The 18,179-nt window shown below is 38.1% G+C and overlaps 1 protein-coding gene across 1 annotated transcript in view; it reads right to left on the minus strand.

Moving 5' to 3' along the window:
- The window catches only part of bark (protein bark beetle), a 98,629-nt gene that overhangs the window by 23,815 nt on the left and 56,635 nt on the right, over positions 1–18,179 (minus strand). The window contains exon 2 of the mRNA XM_071589258.1: positions 12,706–12,872. Within this exon, the coding sequence (XP_071445359.1) occupies positions 12,706–12,872 (167 nt within the window). The remainder of the gene's footprint in view (positions 1–12,705; positions 12,873–18,179) is intronic.

The following is an 18,179-nucleotide window of genomic DNA, read 5'->3' on the forward strand; positions in this document are numbered from 1 at the left end:
GTTTTGAATAGATTTTAACTTAAGGATCCTTACCTGCACTAATCAGCTTAATGACAAAATGCTATGCAATTTGTAACACAGGCAGCCTACTGTAAGTGCAGTATGAGTTGTTTGCAGAAATGTGAGTGAAACCATAATCTCATTTAATGAAACATAACATTATCCCTTAACTCATGTCTCACATTTAGAGATTCCATTTTTTTTTCTTTGGGGGAAATGTGAGATTTCAAAATTATCAACATTTTCGCATAGCCTTCAGCAAGCAAATGTTTACTTTTTTGTCTTTTGTATGAAATTAAAAATTAATGATTTCAGGTTTTGCTTCTTGGAAGCTATATATAACCATAATAAAAAAAAATCAGCATATTTTTCCAAAGAATTGTTTTTCATTTATTTTTGTGGACAAGTACATTGTTTCTTCTGTTATAACGGAGCCAAAATGATAATATTTTAAATTATGAAAATAGTTACTACATTTAACATAAAAATCTATTTGATATACAACTTCACTGGCTTCATACCACCTTTTAAAAATTTCATATCACTCAAGTAATAAAATTCTACTAACTAATAAATTTCCCAACAGCCTTTCGAAAGACAAACCAAATTGCTTGCTCAGCCAGACAGCACCCAGTGGCAATATAGGGTGGATTCCATCTTCATCAATAATTAAAACCTGTGATCCTCTAAAATCAGATTACATATGATCCAGTCCTTCACAACGGATTTGCATAAAAAATGATCTTCCATGATAAAATTGCAAAATAAATTTTTCTGTAATATTTTTAAAACTTACATTCCAAGGAACTGTGGATCAGGTTTGTCCGTTCCATTGGAAATACTTCATGCTTTTTTATATTGTTGTCCCATCCCGTGGTCTCTGAGCGTTCCTTATTCCTTTGCATTCACAAGTATGGGAAACTTCTCATGTTTTAAAAGATAATGGCAAGAAAGCCCTACCATCTAGTATAAAAGATTCAGAAATGAAAACTGAAAATGGTATCTAGAGCCTGATACCTGAAAGACAGGGTATTAGAATTTAATTCGGCACATATGTATTGATTTTGCAAGCATGTGTCATAGTTTCCCTTTTCATTTCTCCTACCTCTCCATTCATAAATGCTCAGCTGAAATAGATGCAATGAAAATCCATCTACCTCATGCTTAATAATTACTAATACTTTTCTCGGTTGTTATGATAATGGAAAAAATAAGGAAGAGAACTGATATTACATTCTTAAGGTAATTTCAAGAATCTTATTTGAAGCACATATATATATTAGAAATTTCCACAGGCGAATTCCGATAGTCTAAGATTTTTTCAATCGACTCACCCATTTTTTTCTGGCCACAGCTGGTGCCATTCATGTTCAATCTGATTCCTAGTGGACCACCTGATATTTTAAAAGTCGAGTGTTCATAAATCAGGCAAAAACAGTGGTCCATAATGGAGGTAAGACAATGACAACAATCGGATAACGCATGACCATTTGAGCACGATATCCCACTGGCCAATAACTCACAATATCCACAAGGAGTAACAAGGGTCCTCATACTATCCGCGTTACACTACAGCCGTAGGGGGTGACGGAAAGGATGAGAAGGGGAGGAGAGGGGAATTAATTGTACGGCATTCATTCAGCGGCCCTCGGGACAAAGGGTTCCTCTATCCCTGCCCGAGAACAAGACGAAACAAAAACACCAGCGACTCAAGAATTCAGATTAGTGTCACATTCAGGGGATAAAAATTTCTACACATATTTGGATCAAATCACTAATTTTTAGGTGCACTCAGGTCATCTCTGAGTAGCTGAAATATTTCTTCGCATCATGAGCTATCGATAGCTTAGGCAAATTTGGTGGCTTTATTGTCTGAAATTAGGATAAATTAGAGGAGTAAACCGCCATTTTGATCAAAAAAAATTAAACTTACCAATTTTATCAAGCGCTTAAAAGAGTATCCATGGGCGAATTTCAATTTTTTTTGCTGGTTCATCTTTTGAGATAATTGACCTTCGCAAAACATTCTTTTTGACAATTTCCAAGTTTGTGGTATTAGATTACCAGGAAATATAATTTAACTTTATTTCCCATATATCCGGAAACAAAGCTATATTCCTTGTATATAAATTTACCATTCTGTAATTTTAACGGGTCTTAAAAAAATCAGTTTAAGTCCTCATTCTGATAGCAGCATTTATGGCCTTCTATCGCAATTTATCAAAGGTATAAATTTAATTTAATTCGAGTAACTGAAACAAGGGAATTCTGTTTCAAGAATATGTAAACTAGAACTGCATAACTTACGTAGCGTTTACAGAGCAATCGTTCTCCTAAACCACAGCATACCCCTCGTATTTTGGCTTATCGCAATCACGAGCATTCAGCAACAATTCAAGAATTAAATAAAAGGAAACAAACGGGGCAGGGTATAGTAAACAGGTAGTAAGACCATCTATGGCAAATTATAAAAACAATTAACAGGGTGGTCAAGCAACCATTTAATTTCAAATTTTATTATTCCATATGGGAATTACTCAGATTTTTAGGAATTAACCGAGCTATGTACTTCGCCAGCGACATAATGAAACCACGACACCCAAAGATAAAAAGCCAAGGCCCACACTGTCATCGAGGGAATGAGAAAAAACGGACAGCTCCTACTTTGCAAATTTTGAGGCAAAACCAATTCAATTACTGAATAAATGAGCTCAATGAATGAAAATTTAGTTGACATTTCTTCTATCTGGGCGTCATTAGAGGTCCGTGTGCTCTTGAGTTACCGACAATCCACTTCTTCCGGTAGGGTACCCAATGGCTGCATTACCAGTATTTATTGAACAACTTCAGAGGCGACTCGAACCCTCAGACATTGATGCTTAAGTCCAATGCCTAGGATGCCAGCAAAATACACATCAGGCAAATACAGCCGTCAAACCATTAGCAAGAGTAACTCACATGCAGTACTTAATCGACCTACAAATAGTAGGTCGATTAAGTACTGCATGCAGTGCTTCTCAGAGCGGTGAACCGTGGCCCAGAGTGGAATCGGGCAGGAAAACGTTAGTCAGCGGATAGTATCCGAGTCGGGCTTGGGGTAGAAGGGGAGGGAAATATTGCCATCCATTATCGACTCAAAATCAACTCTAAATCTTTTGAAAAGCTGAATGACAAAAATATCAACATTTTTAGTTAATCATCTTCCGACTGGTCACAATCAGAATAATTTTTATACTAATTACTTGTACTCTTTTCCATACTATCAATAAATCATCATCGCCCGAGGGTTGCTTTGACTTAATTATGAACACATAGGAATTCCTTCAAAAAGGAGAGAAAAAACCGTTTCTTCACTGATCTCTAACTTTCAAACGGTTTTTCCTCTCACTTTCCGGATCGATAGAAACTTTTAAGTGGTTAACAGCGAAGATAAGTGCAATGTCAAACATCGGTTGGTTTCTCCCTCATATGGTGCCAAAACTAACCTCTTTCATACGACAAAATCACTGACTTCACAGATTTTCCTCGAGTAAAGGAGTGTTATTCAATTAAAACATTTTCTTAATTTAATGAATCAGTTTATACTAAAAAAATAATTCGCTACGGAAAATTAAAACTCCAGCAAATTAAACATAATCATAATTCACCAATAAAGAATTAAATTTATAATTAAGAAGAAATAAATTGTTGCAATTACTACATCGTGGCTCAGTGAGGCCTATACAATGCTGGTCAAGGTTAGTTAGTTCAAAAGATTTCCTGGAAAAAAATGCCCCTTTATTTTGCCAAGCTACCTATTTACAACTCGCGAAGCCGCAAAATAGTCATCCAACCGCAAGGGAGATATGAGTTGCTCCGTTTTAAACAAAGGTTTTTGTCCTACACTCACTACTTCGTACCTACTCTACGGGGAGAAAATAGATATTAACTTGATGGCTACGAAAATGAGACAGTAAAAATATACCTGTAAAGTAGATGATGAGGTATCTCGATCCCTACTTGAGGTGCTTTGTGGAGGGCACTTTGAGTGAGTACGCCGTCCGTCGGATGGGACGTTAAACTGCGGACCCCTTGGCGCCTTTCGTAAAGAGTAGGCTAATGCCGACGCCGGGTTTCTCTCCACCCTTCATCCTTTCCTGTCCATCTCCTATGGCGCAAATGACCTTAGCTGTCGGTCGCCTCCCCTCAAAACTACTACTACCAAGTAGATGATACCTATAATGAATACAGGGTAAACGACGAATGCACTTGAAAGCGAGAGATGTTAAAATCGGTTTCCAGTTTCTACCCCAACACGTTACTTTGTGCCTAGTGCTTATTATTGTCAGTTTTCACTTATACAGTCAAGAAAAACTCCAATAATCAATGGAGTTACACCTCTAACTCATAAGGAGAAACTTACGGATGAGTCAGTCACTCATCAAATTTTCTACTCGAGTTCAATCAGCAGAAATTTGGTCATCGAAAGAAGATGCCAATTTAATGAGTCACGACAGTAATAAATATCAAGAATCCATTTCCCAACAACCTTCCGCGCTGACGCCCAATGCTGACGTCCACGGCCGTTTAAATGACGAAAGCGATAGCAAAATGTGGCGACGCGACACCCAAAAACAATGACGTCACTCTTATCATTTACCTCCCACTACTTCTCCCGAGGCTTCCGTACTCCTCCGTGAGAGGGCCTCCCGGGTACGGGAGGGCCAGGTTGAGGCCAGGAAGGTTGAGTTTGTGGGAGAGTTTCTCTCGCCGCCCTGCTTTTCTTTTTATGGTGCAGTGGCTGAAGGAAAGGTGAAATAGATGAAGGAGAGGTGAGGTGACATGCGTATCTTTCGCGAACTTGAAAATAACCATCGAGAATAAATCTGAGCAGAAATATTTCAAAGATAAGATGCGCGAACATTTCACGAGCAATATGGTACGCTGTGCCGTCTTCAGCCCGTTTTGGGTGCATCGCCCGTATTTTCGCACCTACACGCCAGCTCCTTGTTTGGCACCTGTCTTTAGGTGTGAAAAAACCCATGGGAAATTCTTGCTCCGTAAAATGTGCTTTTTGAAATGGAATTAAGAGACAATGAACTAGAATCCATGAAAAATCGATTTGTGATCCAGACGGAGACAAAGAGCTTTGCATTTGCGGTGACCTTCAAATAGACTGCCACATACAGCAAAGCATAATTGACTAGCTCTTGTCATGGAAACATGTATCGATTCCGTATATAAGTTTCAGTAGGGTTTTCAAGTTTACGTTAGTTATTTATATCCATATGATTATTTCGAGCATGAAAAACTCCTCCAATCTTACATGATCAGTGCATAATATCCTGACCCACTAATGCCGATGTAATTGGCAATCGAGAGAAATAGGAGAGAGAGGAAAACTAAGCAAGAAATGAAGAAAGAGACGTCCAATTATACCATCCTATAATTAGTGTCCCACTCCTTACGGAGGGCAACTGGACGAACTTGCGACTATTCTTCACATCCCATCAACCTAAGGACAGGAGTATATCTACAAAGTCTTAATACTACCGCGAATATCGCATGATTTTGGGATTGGAAAGTTAGAAGCATAATAAGTGAATAGGCACTGAATGCTATTAAGCCTACAGTCCTCCATTCTTCTCCTTCAGAGTTAATCCCCTCAACCCATGATAGTTATTCTCTTTTTTGTTCTCCTTAATTTGTTCTATGTACTTGTGTCTTGGTATTCCCCGCGGGATGTTCACTTCAATTTTACCTTACTATATTATAACTACTCCACTGTGCCTCAAGGTGAGCCCAAACCGTCTAGTTCTTTGCCGTTTCCATATTATCCTTTCTTTTTCTGTCTGTCACTTTGTCTGTCCATTTAATTTTCAGTATTCCCTTCCAACATCATACTTCAAAGGCTTCTATTATTCGCTGGTTCACTTTTTAAATGTTCCATGTCTTTGATCGCTTCATACGAAGGTTTTTGACAAGCTACTTCCCTGTTTGCAACCTCAGGTTCTTTGAGAATATTAAATGAATCTTCTTCATGAAGGGCATCTTAGCGTGATGCCGGTCGACTTATACCATCCCAAGGTATACTGCTGCCCAGGTAGATACGAGTAGATGAAAGACTCCATTGGCTCTACTTTCATTCCTCGAATTACGGCACCTTCATCCAGCTTCTCTCTTTCTCCAGAATGTTTCTAATTTTCTTCTTGTAGATGCTCACATTATATTCCCTAATTACTTGGTCCATAGCATTCAATATTGCTTGCATGTCCTATCGAATTTTTGTAACAACTGCGATGTCATCTGCGAACCGGAACATGTTAATTTCTTCGCCATTCACCTTGATTTCTTTGTTGACCAATTATTTTGCTTCTTTTATTGCCTCATTATACGTTGATATACGAAGGATGAGAGGTCGCATCCCTGTTTAAATCGTTTGTTTATTTGAGCGTCTATTTTTCCCTTCAGTTTCTCATTTGCGTGCTTATTACCAGATTCTTGTAGAGGCAATGGATTATTCTTCTGTCGTTAGAAGCCAGTGCTTCTTTGTTCTATGTTGAACATTTTGCTCCATTCGACGTTGTCTAAAGCCTTCTACAAGTTCACGAATACAATGGATTGTTAACACATCATTTTTTCGGGCAGTGCCAAGAAGGCCCATTGACCCTCTTTTTCCTCGGTTTTTCCATATTCTGAATTATTTTTCATGAGATTTTGATCTTTACTTCAATCCTTCGGCAAATTATCCGAGCAAGAATTTTTGATGCATGAGACATCAGGCTAAATGTTCTGTGTTCTTCGCATTTATCTGTTCATGGTTTCTTCAGTATTGAAATCATCACACTCTTCTTTAAGTCTTCTGGTATTTCTCCACTGCCGTTGCTACCTCTGATTATTTCAAAGAGGGTATCGTCTTGGCCCCGAGTGCCTCGATTATTTCCTCTCTTATTATGCCAACTCTTGAGCCTTGTCGTTCTCGATGTCTTTCACTGCTCTGTCTAATGCGCCTCTCAGCATTTCCGGACCCCAATCGTCTTCTTATATTAAGATTAAGGTCAAATATGTCTTACTATTTCGAAAAAAGTTTCTTTTTCCAGCAGGAACAAAATTCGATTCTATCGCTTCAAAATAACTCTCTTTATTTTTTTACGAATTGTAGGACCACTGTCGCAATCTTTTACACGTAAGATGAAGGGATAAAACGATACCTCCCTGAGAGTCCATGGTTGTGGATTCGTTTTGTCCACTTGTGAGATGACCCTATCTACGTTCGCAGAGATTAGCACATAAACCTTGATACTCAATGTATTATCGCCCTAAGTACTTCCCTGACTGATAAACTCTCCGATATTATATCGAATAAATAATCTGACTTCTTCTTAAACCAGCAGATATGCATGGTTTCTTAGTTAAGAAACCAAACATATTACCACCATCAGCTGATTCATCTTCGCTTTTTCGAAAAAATAACTCAGGAAAAATCAACTACAGAGACCTGCACATAGAAAAAATAACAAATGAGTCCGAAAAATCGACTTCTTCCACTCTCATTTTTTAGCTATATCTCTCATTAAATCTAAAAAAAACCGCCTATCGATCTCTCCAAAATCAGATTTGTAAACACCCTCACCAAACTCTTAATGATATTATAATGATAAACACACACAAGACAAACCGCAAATCAGGGGAATAAATTGAACTGCAGCCACTGAAATGTTTACGGTGTACGTGTGGGGAATAAAGCGGCAGAAGTTTCAAGAGACGAGCTATGAGACGAGAGATGGATGGAAGGAATATCTGTCTCAAATACGCAGATCCAATTCTCTCTTTGCAAAACATTAACAGGATTACAATTAACATTGTGAGATTCGCGGGCCAATACCTGGATTGAGTCTTTCCTCATCATCCTCGGTTCGGCTACTCCTGCCTAAACAACGACTGCCCCCTAAAATCACCTCTCGTCCACTTTCCTAGCATTTTCAATGCTCTGCCATGACAAAGTGAATAATTGAGCTCCTGCCTCTTTATCGATCATTGCCTCCCAGGCTTAATGTAAAAAGTACTCCCCCTCCTCCTTCCCATAACGCTACACAATAACTTTCCCCGTACGATCATTAGTTTAAATGAAGGAAAGACAATTCCTGTATTTTATAAATAAACCCCAATCAAATGTGTCAATGTACCTGATAGTGCCGTACAACAAACAACGATCGGTATACCTTGATTTCCGACCTTTAATTCAATATCGGCGGTAGCCTCCAGAATACGATTGCACGAAAATGCGTAGCTAGAAGAACAAAGCGCTGGTTTTTAAATTATATTGAGGTAATCTCCAAACGAAACAATTTCAGTTTTTTACTGTAGATTGCTGATAAACTTGGCAGGACATACTTAAGTCAGCTATCCCAGGAAAACAGGCTCTTCAACTAGTTCGATAAACTTGCGAATTACTGGAATTATTTGGAAGCATTATCTGGAGAAACTTGAGCTCAATTATTTTCCAGAATACACATAAAGATTCAAGTCAAAGTACGCAGCCACTGTGGGTCCAGTATGTACTGTACTGCGGTTCTTTAAGTTCAGAAAAAAAAGTTATACTACCACCCTGTCTATCGGGTAGGAAGTTCGGAAAACCAATAAGCGCAGACCCTTCGCTTTGAAAGGAAGATGGCTTCTTTCCCTATGTACCAGTTCCCACGAGCTCTCTTAACTCATCACGTTTCTCGTGGTTGTTTGCGTGACATAGCCCAGAGTTTGGTGTCGTTTTAGAAATTCATGGGAGAAAGAAAAGTCAACACTGTTCTTTGGATGAAAGGGAGTGTGAAATTGAAAGGCGGCCAGGGACAGGGAGAGGCACAGGATATTATAGCTGGGTGCCACCGTCGCAGAAGGGCGAGAGATTACGGCGTCAGCACCATTCATCGTTGGCGAACCAAATATAGAACCATTTTCCAGCGCACGTTGGCGAAAATTAAAACCCATTGGGTCTGGTTCACGTTTCAAGTAATCAATAGCCAGGCGATTGCCACACGCTAATTAAGAATGAAATTTCAGGAATATTAATGATTAGATTTTGTGTGAAATAGAGTTTGGAAGGCCATAAAAAGTACTTCCTTCTCCGATGAGGATTTTTAAAGAATAACAAACATTTATCTCAAGTTATTTGACATACTGCACCCCATAGGCAATGATACAAATCATTGAAAACTACTAATCGTGCATTTTTTGCGAGTCAAATCGATACTTTGCGTATGCTCATTATGCAATTGCAAATGCTTATTCAATGGAGGTTGAAAATCATTAATATGAATCGCCAAGAAAAGTATGAGGATTAAAGCTCCATTATTTATTATAAGAAGGAGATAACATTAGAAAAGAGATTTCTATTTTTCTCTCAAAAAGATATTACAGTATTTCAACGGTTGTAAATATAAAAGAGGAAGAGAAACGAATTAAGAGTACGTTACTAACAGATCTCCCACGATCCAATTATTCTCCGTTCAATTTCGATGGCCTTGCCATGATATACTTTTTAAAGTTTTTTGTAATATCGCCGTTCAACAATCTTTGAAAAGGCGAATAACATTAATTCGGCTGATTTGGCAAATAGAATATTTTTCAGCATCGCAGAATGATATACATTGCGTATTGCATTCATTGTTGGAATTCAGCGTATAAACGAAATGAACGTCCATCCATATTTATGGTATCAGATCAGGGAGATTCCTTCAAAATTTTCCATGTGATATCCCGATGATGGGTGCTCTAGAGGATTCACCCACAACACAAATTAGAAGGGTAATTTTGACTTGGGAGACCCCTTTGAAATCTCCTAGAGATGGAGATGACTACAAAATACGGGGCCGTGACTGGCTGAAAACAAACCCAGGAAACTTGGAAGAAAATGGAGAAGAGGATACAGTCATTCTGAAACAACAAGGAATGTACATCGCCAAACAGCATCAATCATTTCACAATTAATAGAAACCTAAAAAATGAATACAAAGCAATTATTTGACAGCGAAAGTCATTTTTTACTCTAATACCGATTTAAAAATGTTGTGTCAGTTATCCTCCATGTACCTTTGTAAATTCGGTGAAATCACGTACAGCGTTTCTAAAGGAAAGGAATACAAAATAAATTCATTCTTCGATCGAATTGCTAAGGTTCATTTCCAATAGAATTTAAAATACTCCTAAATTTACTAAAAAGTCTCTGTCATGTATATTAAATTTCAATGATCTGAGAACTGATCGATTTCCGTAAATTTAATGGAAATAAAAACTTTAAAAGACCTTAACTAAATAGCATGCAGTAGCAAGACAGAACAAAATGCAACGAAAAATAAGTTCCTTCAAGTCTTCAATTAACAGTAACTCGCTATCCTAGAATCCAAGAGAGTGGAATAAAATATAATTGACATACATTGTTGACATATTCGTATTGAGTAATTTGACACGGTAAAGATTCTCACGCTCATTTATTCTCCTTTACCGTGTCTCTGCTCGCCACATGTGGAATTAAGGGTTTGTGGAGTACAGGGCCGAGGTGACAGATGTTCTGTTAAGTGCTCTGGCTGAGAAACCAGATAGATGGCTAGCAAAGTATAGGCATAACTACTATGCATGTAAACGGGTCGATCACATTTCCTTAAACTTTTACGCTGAGAATGGAAGGAGGGTTGGAATGCAGGTGACAGTGGGAAAAGCGGAGGGAAAGGCATTGAGGCTGATGAAAGAATCATTTGCAGACGGAAGGAAACGCGAAAAAATGAATCATTCGAAGGCCGGCGCTGCTGTTTTCCAGATGCTCAAGGCTTCAATAGAACTAAAGTCACCACAAATGAGCTTTTTCAAAGCATTAAAAGCGGCGCCTTTGGTAGATATGCAAAACAAGAGTTGTCATGGCCACAGATGAACTATTTAGATTCTACTCTGATAATTACGGCATCAGCTTATTAACAAATAATTAAAATATAGATCATACGTATATTTCGGGTTTATGCGATTCTTATGCTAGAATTACATTTTCTGCACACTAAACCCACAGATAATAACAACAATAAAACGTCTTTTTGGGGAAAGATTGAGACTGGATAGGTTCTTCTTCTTCCTAATCCCTAACCCTTTACAGATGGGTCGAATAATGGAGTCCCACGATTTCCTTCTGTCACATCTAAGAACAAAGTTAATTTTATTTCCGATAGTTGAATTAAATAAAGAAAATTAAAAAGAGGACTCGGCGAGCTAGAAAATATTTTTAATGATGTTTGATGTGGCTAACGTTTGATCCGTTTGTGGCTAACGTTAGATCCTAATCTTGAAGAGCATAATGATAATTTCACCAGTTGAATGGGCTCAATGTCAAGTAATACGAAAGGGATGGAACGAAGCGTCTGTTGAAGTCCGAAATATAAGAGTTCTGGTTAGGGTTGAGTGACCCTTGGAGTGAGCAAAAGGATGTCCATAGATGTGTTGAATGTGGCTAACGCATCATCACGAGGATCAATGCGAGGAACGGGTTGTAGCAGCTCTTCAAACTATCCTGTCCCATTGCCAATTTCTTCGTTCCCTCATACCTCCTTGCACCGTTAATTTCCATTATTTACTTCTCATAGTTAATCTGTCCCTCCATATTTCCTTCAATAACGGCATTCGGCAAACTATCATGCCTCAGGATGTGCCCGATTAAATTACCTCCATTTCTTTGTAAGTGTTTCGGTTTCACTCATTCATCTTCGGCCCATTGGTTTCTTTCTTTCCCCGCTCTTCGAAGTATTTCTTCATTTGTTACTATTTCAATCCGTTTTATTTTCATCATTCTTCTTTATCACCACATATCTATCGCCTACAATTTTCTTTCCTATCCTGCTCCTATAAGCCAAGGTCTCACATCCGTTGAAAATTAGCCTCTGTAGATAAGTTTTAACGAATCCAAATTACTGCGGGAATGCCGTCACGGTAACTTCAACATAATCATCCGCTAATGCGCATTAAAAGACATCAATTTAAAAGTGCAAACATCATCAACCTTGACCGGGATTCGAACCCGAATTACTCGACATCCGGCCGAGAAATTCACAGTGTAATACGACGCCTCGGTAGCTTAATTACTCGGTCGGATATTAAGGGATCGAGTCCCGGTCAAAGTGAATAATTTTTTTACACTTATAAATCGATGCATTTTTAATGAACCGTACGTGGTTGACGCATGAACATATTTAATGAGATAAAGAAATCGGGGATCTGCCATAGACGGATTTTTTAGATGAAACTACAGTTTCCCAGGAGAGAAATACAAAATAACTTCACTCGCAGATCGAATTCTCACTTCTGAGGTTATATTACACAATGTAAACTAACTGTTCCGAGAACAAACAGAACAATGATGCCCGAAGCGGGTTTCGATACCGCGACCCTTTAATTGCGAGGATTGGCGTGTTACCACCAAGACACCAGGAAGCCTATAATATGGAATTTACTTCCTTATTCAAGTAAAAATGTACACTCTGGGTATCATCCATCTATCAAAGTTTACTTAAAGTCATCAGATCATTTACTTCATGAGATCAGCTGAGCAAACTAAAAGAATGTTCGTTTAACAAAGCTAAAAGCTCCTTCCGCTAGTCATACAGATTACAGCTATCCACACGAAGAGCGTGAGTGCTTGAGAAGTTTCTTTTGTTTTCCCATCAAACACAATTCGAAAAAAATCGAACTCACTTCCTGCTGTTGGTGCACACCGACCGCCACTCATCATTGTGCAAAATCTGCACTCGTCCGACCAAAGGCGTCGGTCCATCGACCAAACGAATCGTTGATCCGGCGGCTGTAGACGGCTTCTGGGGTTCGTCATCGCTCGTCAACACGACCCGCTCTTCCGGTTTACCCTGCAGAAGAAAAAGCGAAAAAAAATTATTTTCGGAGAAACAACCCAGTACAAATTGAATAGCTTATGATTACTTCCGATAAACATTGTAAGTTTAGATTAAAAATACATATTTCCAACGCGTAGATGACAAGAGTTTCAATTTTAACTGAAACCCTATGCGTTCTTTTCTTTTGTCTACAATATTCCTTTGTATAAAGTTATTCCATTTAATGCTGTTACATTATCACGGCTTACATGTAACATGAAAATTGAATATTTAATAAATTGAGTAGCTTCAGGCGTGATGTGGTGGAAGTCGAACATAATGAATAACTGATTGAAGCACTTTTCCACTTGATTATCAAGTGGAAAAGTGCTTCAATCAGTTATTCATTGAATATTTAATTCTAAATGTGAAAACATCACATGCATGTATATTCTTAATGAAAGTGAAATATGCTTAAAATATGGTTAGTAATTTATAAATAATGGAGCACACTGCACTCCTTTGTTACGACTAGTGCCGGAAGTACACTATGAAGCCCAGTTAATATGAAAAATACCATTTTCACACAATGAACACTTTTAATCACCGAATATGGCTGTTGTTTGAATATGGTAGTTGTTTATGGGTCCTATAGCACTACTGGAAGTTTTTAAAGCCTTATTGTCAGCTGTGACAGCGATTGTGAACGATCACATCGTAACTATTCACAACAGCAAACGCAGATATGGCATGTCAACGCCAATATACATCACTGAAGTAAAACCCACGACCTCAAGGTTAGCAGGTGATGTAGGATCATTCAAAACTGACTTTCTATTTCCCTGATTTGACTAGATGGTCCATATTTTCGGGGTTGTAAAGGGAATAGTTTATGTAATTAACAGGAATCTTAACTTTGTATTTAACTACTTTTGAAATATTGACACCAAGGGAGAAATATGCTAACTACTAAAACAGGAGGCTAACCTATTCCTTAAAGGAAAAAAGAAGGCTGGAGTCGTTTCAATTCATTCTCAGAGAATGATTCATCGCACTTCTGGGGTTTTGCCTTAGCAATTTTTTCTTGATTTTTGAGGAAAATATTGCAAAACTTTTTTGACAAATTTATCCCATTGCATTGTCCAGAATAAGTATTTCGAATGGTAATGGATGTTTTTCGCGGCGGTATCACTTTTCTGAGTCTCAAAAAAAGTGAAAGGGGTCTCTTGTCAACGTTGCAAACTCTTCCTTAAGTCAAAATTTAACCGAAATTAACAAATCCAATTAGTACTTGGAACTTTCACAGTCAAGGTTTGAACAGGTATACAAACATTCTACTCAAAAAGTCGGCGAAAGTTGGATGTCTATACTTTTGGAGTCAGGTTTCCAGGCCATTATCGTGCTTCCGAATGATTAGAATGACGGAGAGAGCAAATGCTTAAAAAGACTGGTTTGTTTTTTCATTGAAAAATCTCCATTCCGAGGTCTCAATTGATTGGCAATACCGCTTGGGTTTGCTTTAGGTAATGAAAAATATGAAATATTGTAAGCCAGAATCAAGTGATTTTTTGGGTAACATTTGATAATAAGAGACAATTTTGAGTACAGGATGCTTTGTTTAACGGAATGAATCTAATCAAATGACACGAGTCGACACATGTAAATTATTTCTAAGGATCATTACTTCCTCTCTACCGACATGGAGAAAGCAGTCTCTCCAAAGTCTCAAAAAAACATATTTAGGATGAGTAACCAATATGAAATAAATCGTTTTAGCTTAACACCAAGTTTATTTCATACGTGGTGGCGATGCAAAAACCCAGAACACGGTATCACGATTTGTTGAATACAATGACCATGTTCAGGAACTGGAACACCTGGATGTCGAAATTCAATTACCCAGATACACAAATGCAATCACCCGGATATAGCGATGAAGTGATGCGTTGGCAGCATTAATAGTCTACGTTGTGAAGGACGTAAATGGCAGCGTATTTTTAATTGTGCAAAATTAGGTAATTACAAAATATATTTCACACCATGATTATACAACAAGGACAATTTTTCACTTTCAATGCCAATGCAGTTCTCTGGCATGTGGCCGTACCAAATATTGTGAGATCTGTCGTTGGGGTATTGTCGCCAATTTCATCAATGACACGTACCGCGGAAATAAAACTGTTCGCTACGTTGAATGTTTTGCACTACATTCAGTGAGAACCCATATGCTAGCTTTGACGCTTTCATTATCATATTGTCATTTTCACCAACGCAAAAGACAATGCAACAAAAATTATATAAACAAATGCCCCATGTCTACGTGGATACGCAGCGCACAGAACTGGTTCAACATTAATGATCAGGGTTTACAATCGAAGAAGTTAACATTCTCAGAAAATCCTCATAAAAGGAATAGTATTATTCAGCAATTCCAACCAGATCATGAACACCTTAAATATTATGGATTATGTATGAGAAAATTCGGAAGGAGGCGATGAAAAAAAGGACGATATCAAATATAACAACAACATTAAATAGAAAACCCTAACAAAATCAAATTCAAACATTCTAATACACCAAAAACAGCATTACTTTTACGTTGATTTCATTGCCTGTCTAGTTTTACTGGTTTCCCGGTTTCAATAGTAACGAAGCCTAAGCATTTCCTCGATTTTGCAAATGCATTCATCACTTATAGTGTCCTTAATTCGAACCTTCTCGTTTCTTACTGTGGTTTTGATGTTCCACGGCGCTTGTGAAAATAGTCACATTTACCGTTTCGTTCATAAAACGAAAATAGCCTTGTCATGTTAACACAAGGGTGTAATTGCTGTTCCCTTATCTGATTTTACTGCATCATTAGCAAATATCAAAAGTCATTTACATTCTGAGTCGTACATGAGTGCAATGTCGTGACCTCAAAGAACTTGTTATTATAATCGCTCGTTAAGTTAACAAAAATATTCTAAAATTCACTAGGTCTTCCGTAGCTATAGACATTCAGTACTTATTGAGGATTAGCAACAGTGTGGGAGACAAATCTTACAGATTTTGTCTTTGGATTCACGAATCATTTTGATATTTTTGATTGCCGTTCTAAAATTCTATCATTAATCTTCAATAAGGTGATAGATCATTTTTTTTCTCTTAGTATTTAGTTATTTTTACCCCAGCGCAAACTCAAGATAACACTTTCACAAGCAAATTTTTGAACAGTTGTGGAAATTATGCTTTACATCGGTAAAACGAAAAAAAAATAATTGAGGCCTTATCTGAAATATTATTTGATTTTTCGTGTCCACTGCCACCGCTCTACGCCATTGAAATTCCCAACACAAAATGGTACTCTATATAGATATATTATGCGTGCCGAAAGCCAAAACGGCATAATATTTAACGTGTTCTTCCAAAGCATCCCCAAATGAAAAATAGGACGTAGCTCTTAAGAGGGCGTATTCGCTAGATGATGCATTACTAATAAATAAAAACAGGACATTCAGTTAGAGCGATAACTTTAAAGAGTACGGATTTGGTCATAGCAATAGATCAACGGAATGTGACTTTACTTCTAGACACTATACGAGAAGTAGCTATTAATACTACAACCAGTTAGAGAATCAATTCCTGAATATCCACCATACAACGGAGAGGATTTGTAATTATGCAGAGAATAGTTCATTAAATGGCGGATATAAGGAAATAAGAGACAGAATGGGTGCGGGGCGTCTAATTGCACAGCAGCAAGTGAATAAGATTAATAGACATCGCTCTTATCCGGCGCAAAAAGAATATTACGCTATGAGATCGCCTTATAGAATGACGTGGCCCGATGCAGCGGTTAACCAAAGGAAGCGGTTGACGACCTCAGATAAGGTAGATGAAGTCTCATGACTAAGTTCAACAACTTCCCTAGCCACACCTTACCATACCTATTATTATTCGGAGAAAATTATGACAATTTACTTGGTAAATAACTGCATATCGTTTTCACGCTTTGTTTTCACACCAGTTACGCACTCTTGCGCAATTTAAACTTTAACAAGGCGATTTTTAACTGATCCATTTTCCCCAACCTACAGGTTGTATATACAACCTGTATATGTATACATATCTCTCCTGCCAATATATACGAGTATGCGGACCTAAGGTGCTCAGTATCTAAATATAATGCTTATATCCGAGACACCACAAACTCTTTATTTTCAAGGCTTACCCCATTTTTTCGTCATCAACTTTTCCCAAAAATTTAATGTTTACGTCACTGAGTCAGTTTTTCTAACTTCTTAAAGTACAGTTGAAGAAAACTTAAAACAGCGCGAGCTGAGGACAGGCGCGTGCGAAAAGTTTAAGTATCTGTCAAGTCTACGAATGTAGGACGCAGGGCTTTGAGACGCCATTTGGGATGATGTGCGGGAGTTGCGCTTGATCCTCTGTGCTGCTATAACGAAGGAAGGAAACGGAACGCTCCCGACTAGAGCTGCGGAGCATTCATTGTTTTCATGCCAAGTCGCACGCCACACCACATCACGATGCAGTCCCGCATATATTATTTTTTTAAAAATTAATCCATACCCTCCGGCTGAAGAAAAAAAACAACTTCCCACGTCCCTTTAACTCGCTTTCTCGTGATATAGGTTGAGGCGGTACACTCGTAATTGCTAGCCCACTTTTTGAGTGCAGTTTGGAATGTTCTTGACGCTGATTTTACGCCCTTGGTTTAGCAGGCCATTCATCGAAACATTAGCCGAAAATGAAAAATTGGAGTGATTTTCATCATGAAAAGAATTTGGGACTGGTGACGGATGATTTCAGTTCCTAAATAACAGGTTGCCGTTCAAAAACGATACAACAGGTAAACCAATGATTCAAACCAGAGTAACAACTTCAGCCCTCTGTCCCCCATCTTAAAAATGTTTTTAAGACATAAAGTTTGAAATTATTGATGTGCACTATGAGATATTATGTGTTATTCTACCGTTTAAGTTAGGTTTTGGATGGATACAAGACTGAACACCGCTACATTTCTAAGCCTTGTCTAACAAGACACAATGTGACACCTCACAATATATTAAATTGCACTTCAATTTCGCATATTTTCCATCTCCCTTCCTTCCGTAAAACAATCCCATCACTTTCCTGGCTTGACCTCGCTAGCCTAACGTTCGTCTTGTCCTTCTATTACAGTCCTCAGCATTCTATCGCCATTCAAAATGTTCCGCATCCAACTTTCCTACCTCCTTTGGATTTCTCGCAACAATCATCTCTCCTCCCTCACCATGCTGGTATTTCTTCGCTTGTTTTCCTTTCAGTCCTTTTTATCTTTCCCATGCTTTTCCACGC

Source organism: Hetaerina americana, unplaced genomic scaffold, assembly GCF_022747635.1.
Source record: "Hetaerina americana unplaced genomic scaffold, ioHetAmer1.1.p SCAF_35, whole genome shotgun sequence".
NCBI lineage: Eukaryota > Metazoa > Arthropoda > Insecta > Odonata > Calopterygidae > Hetaerina > Hetaerina americana.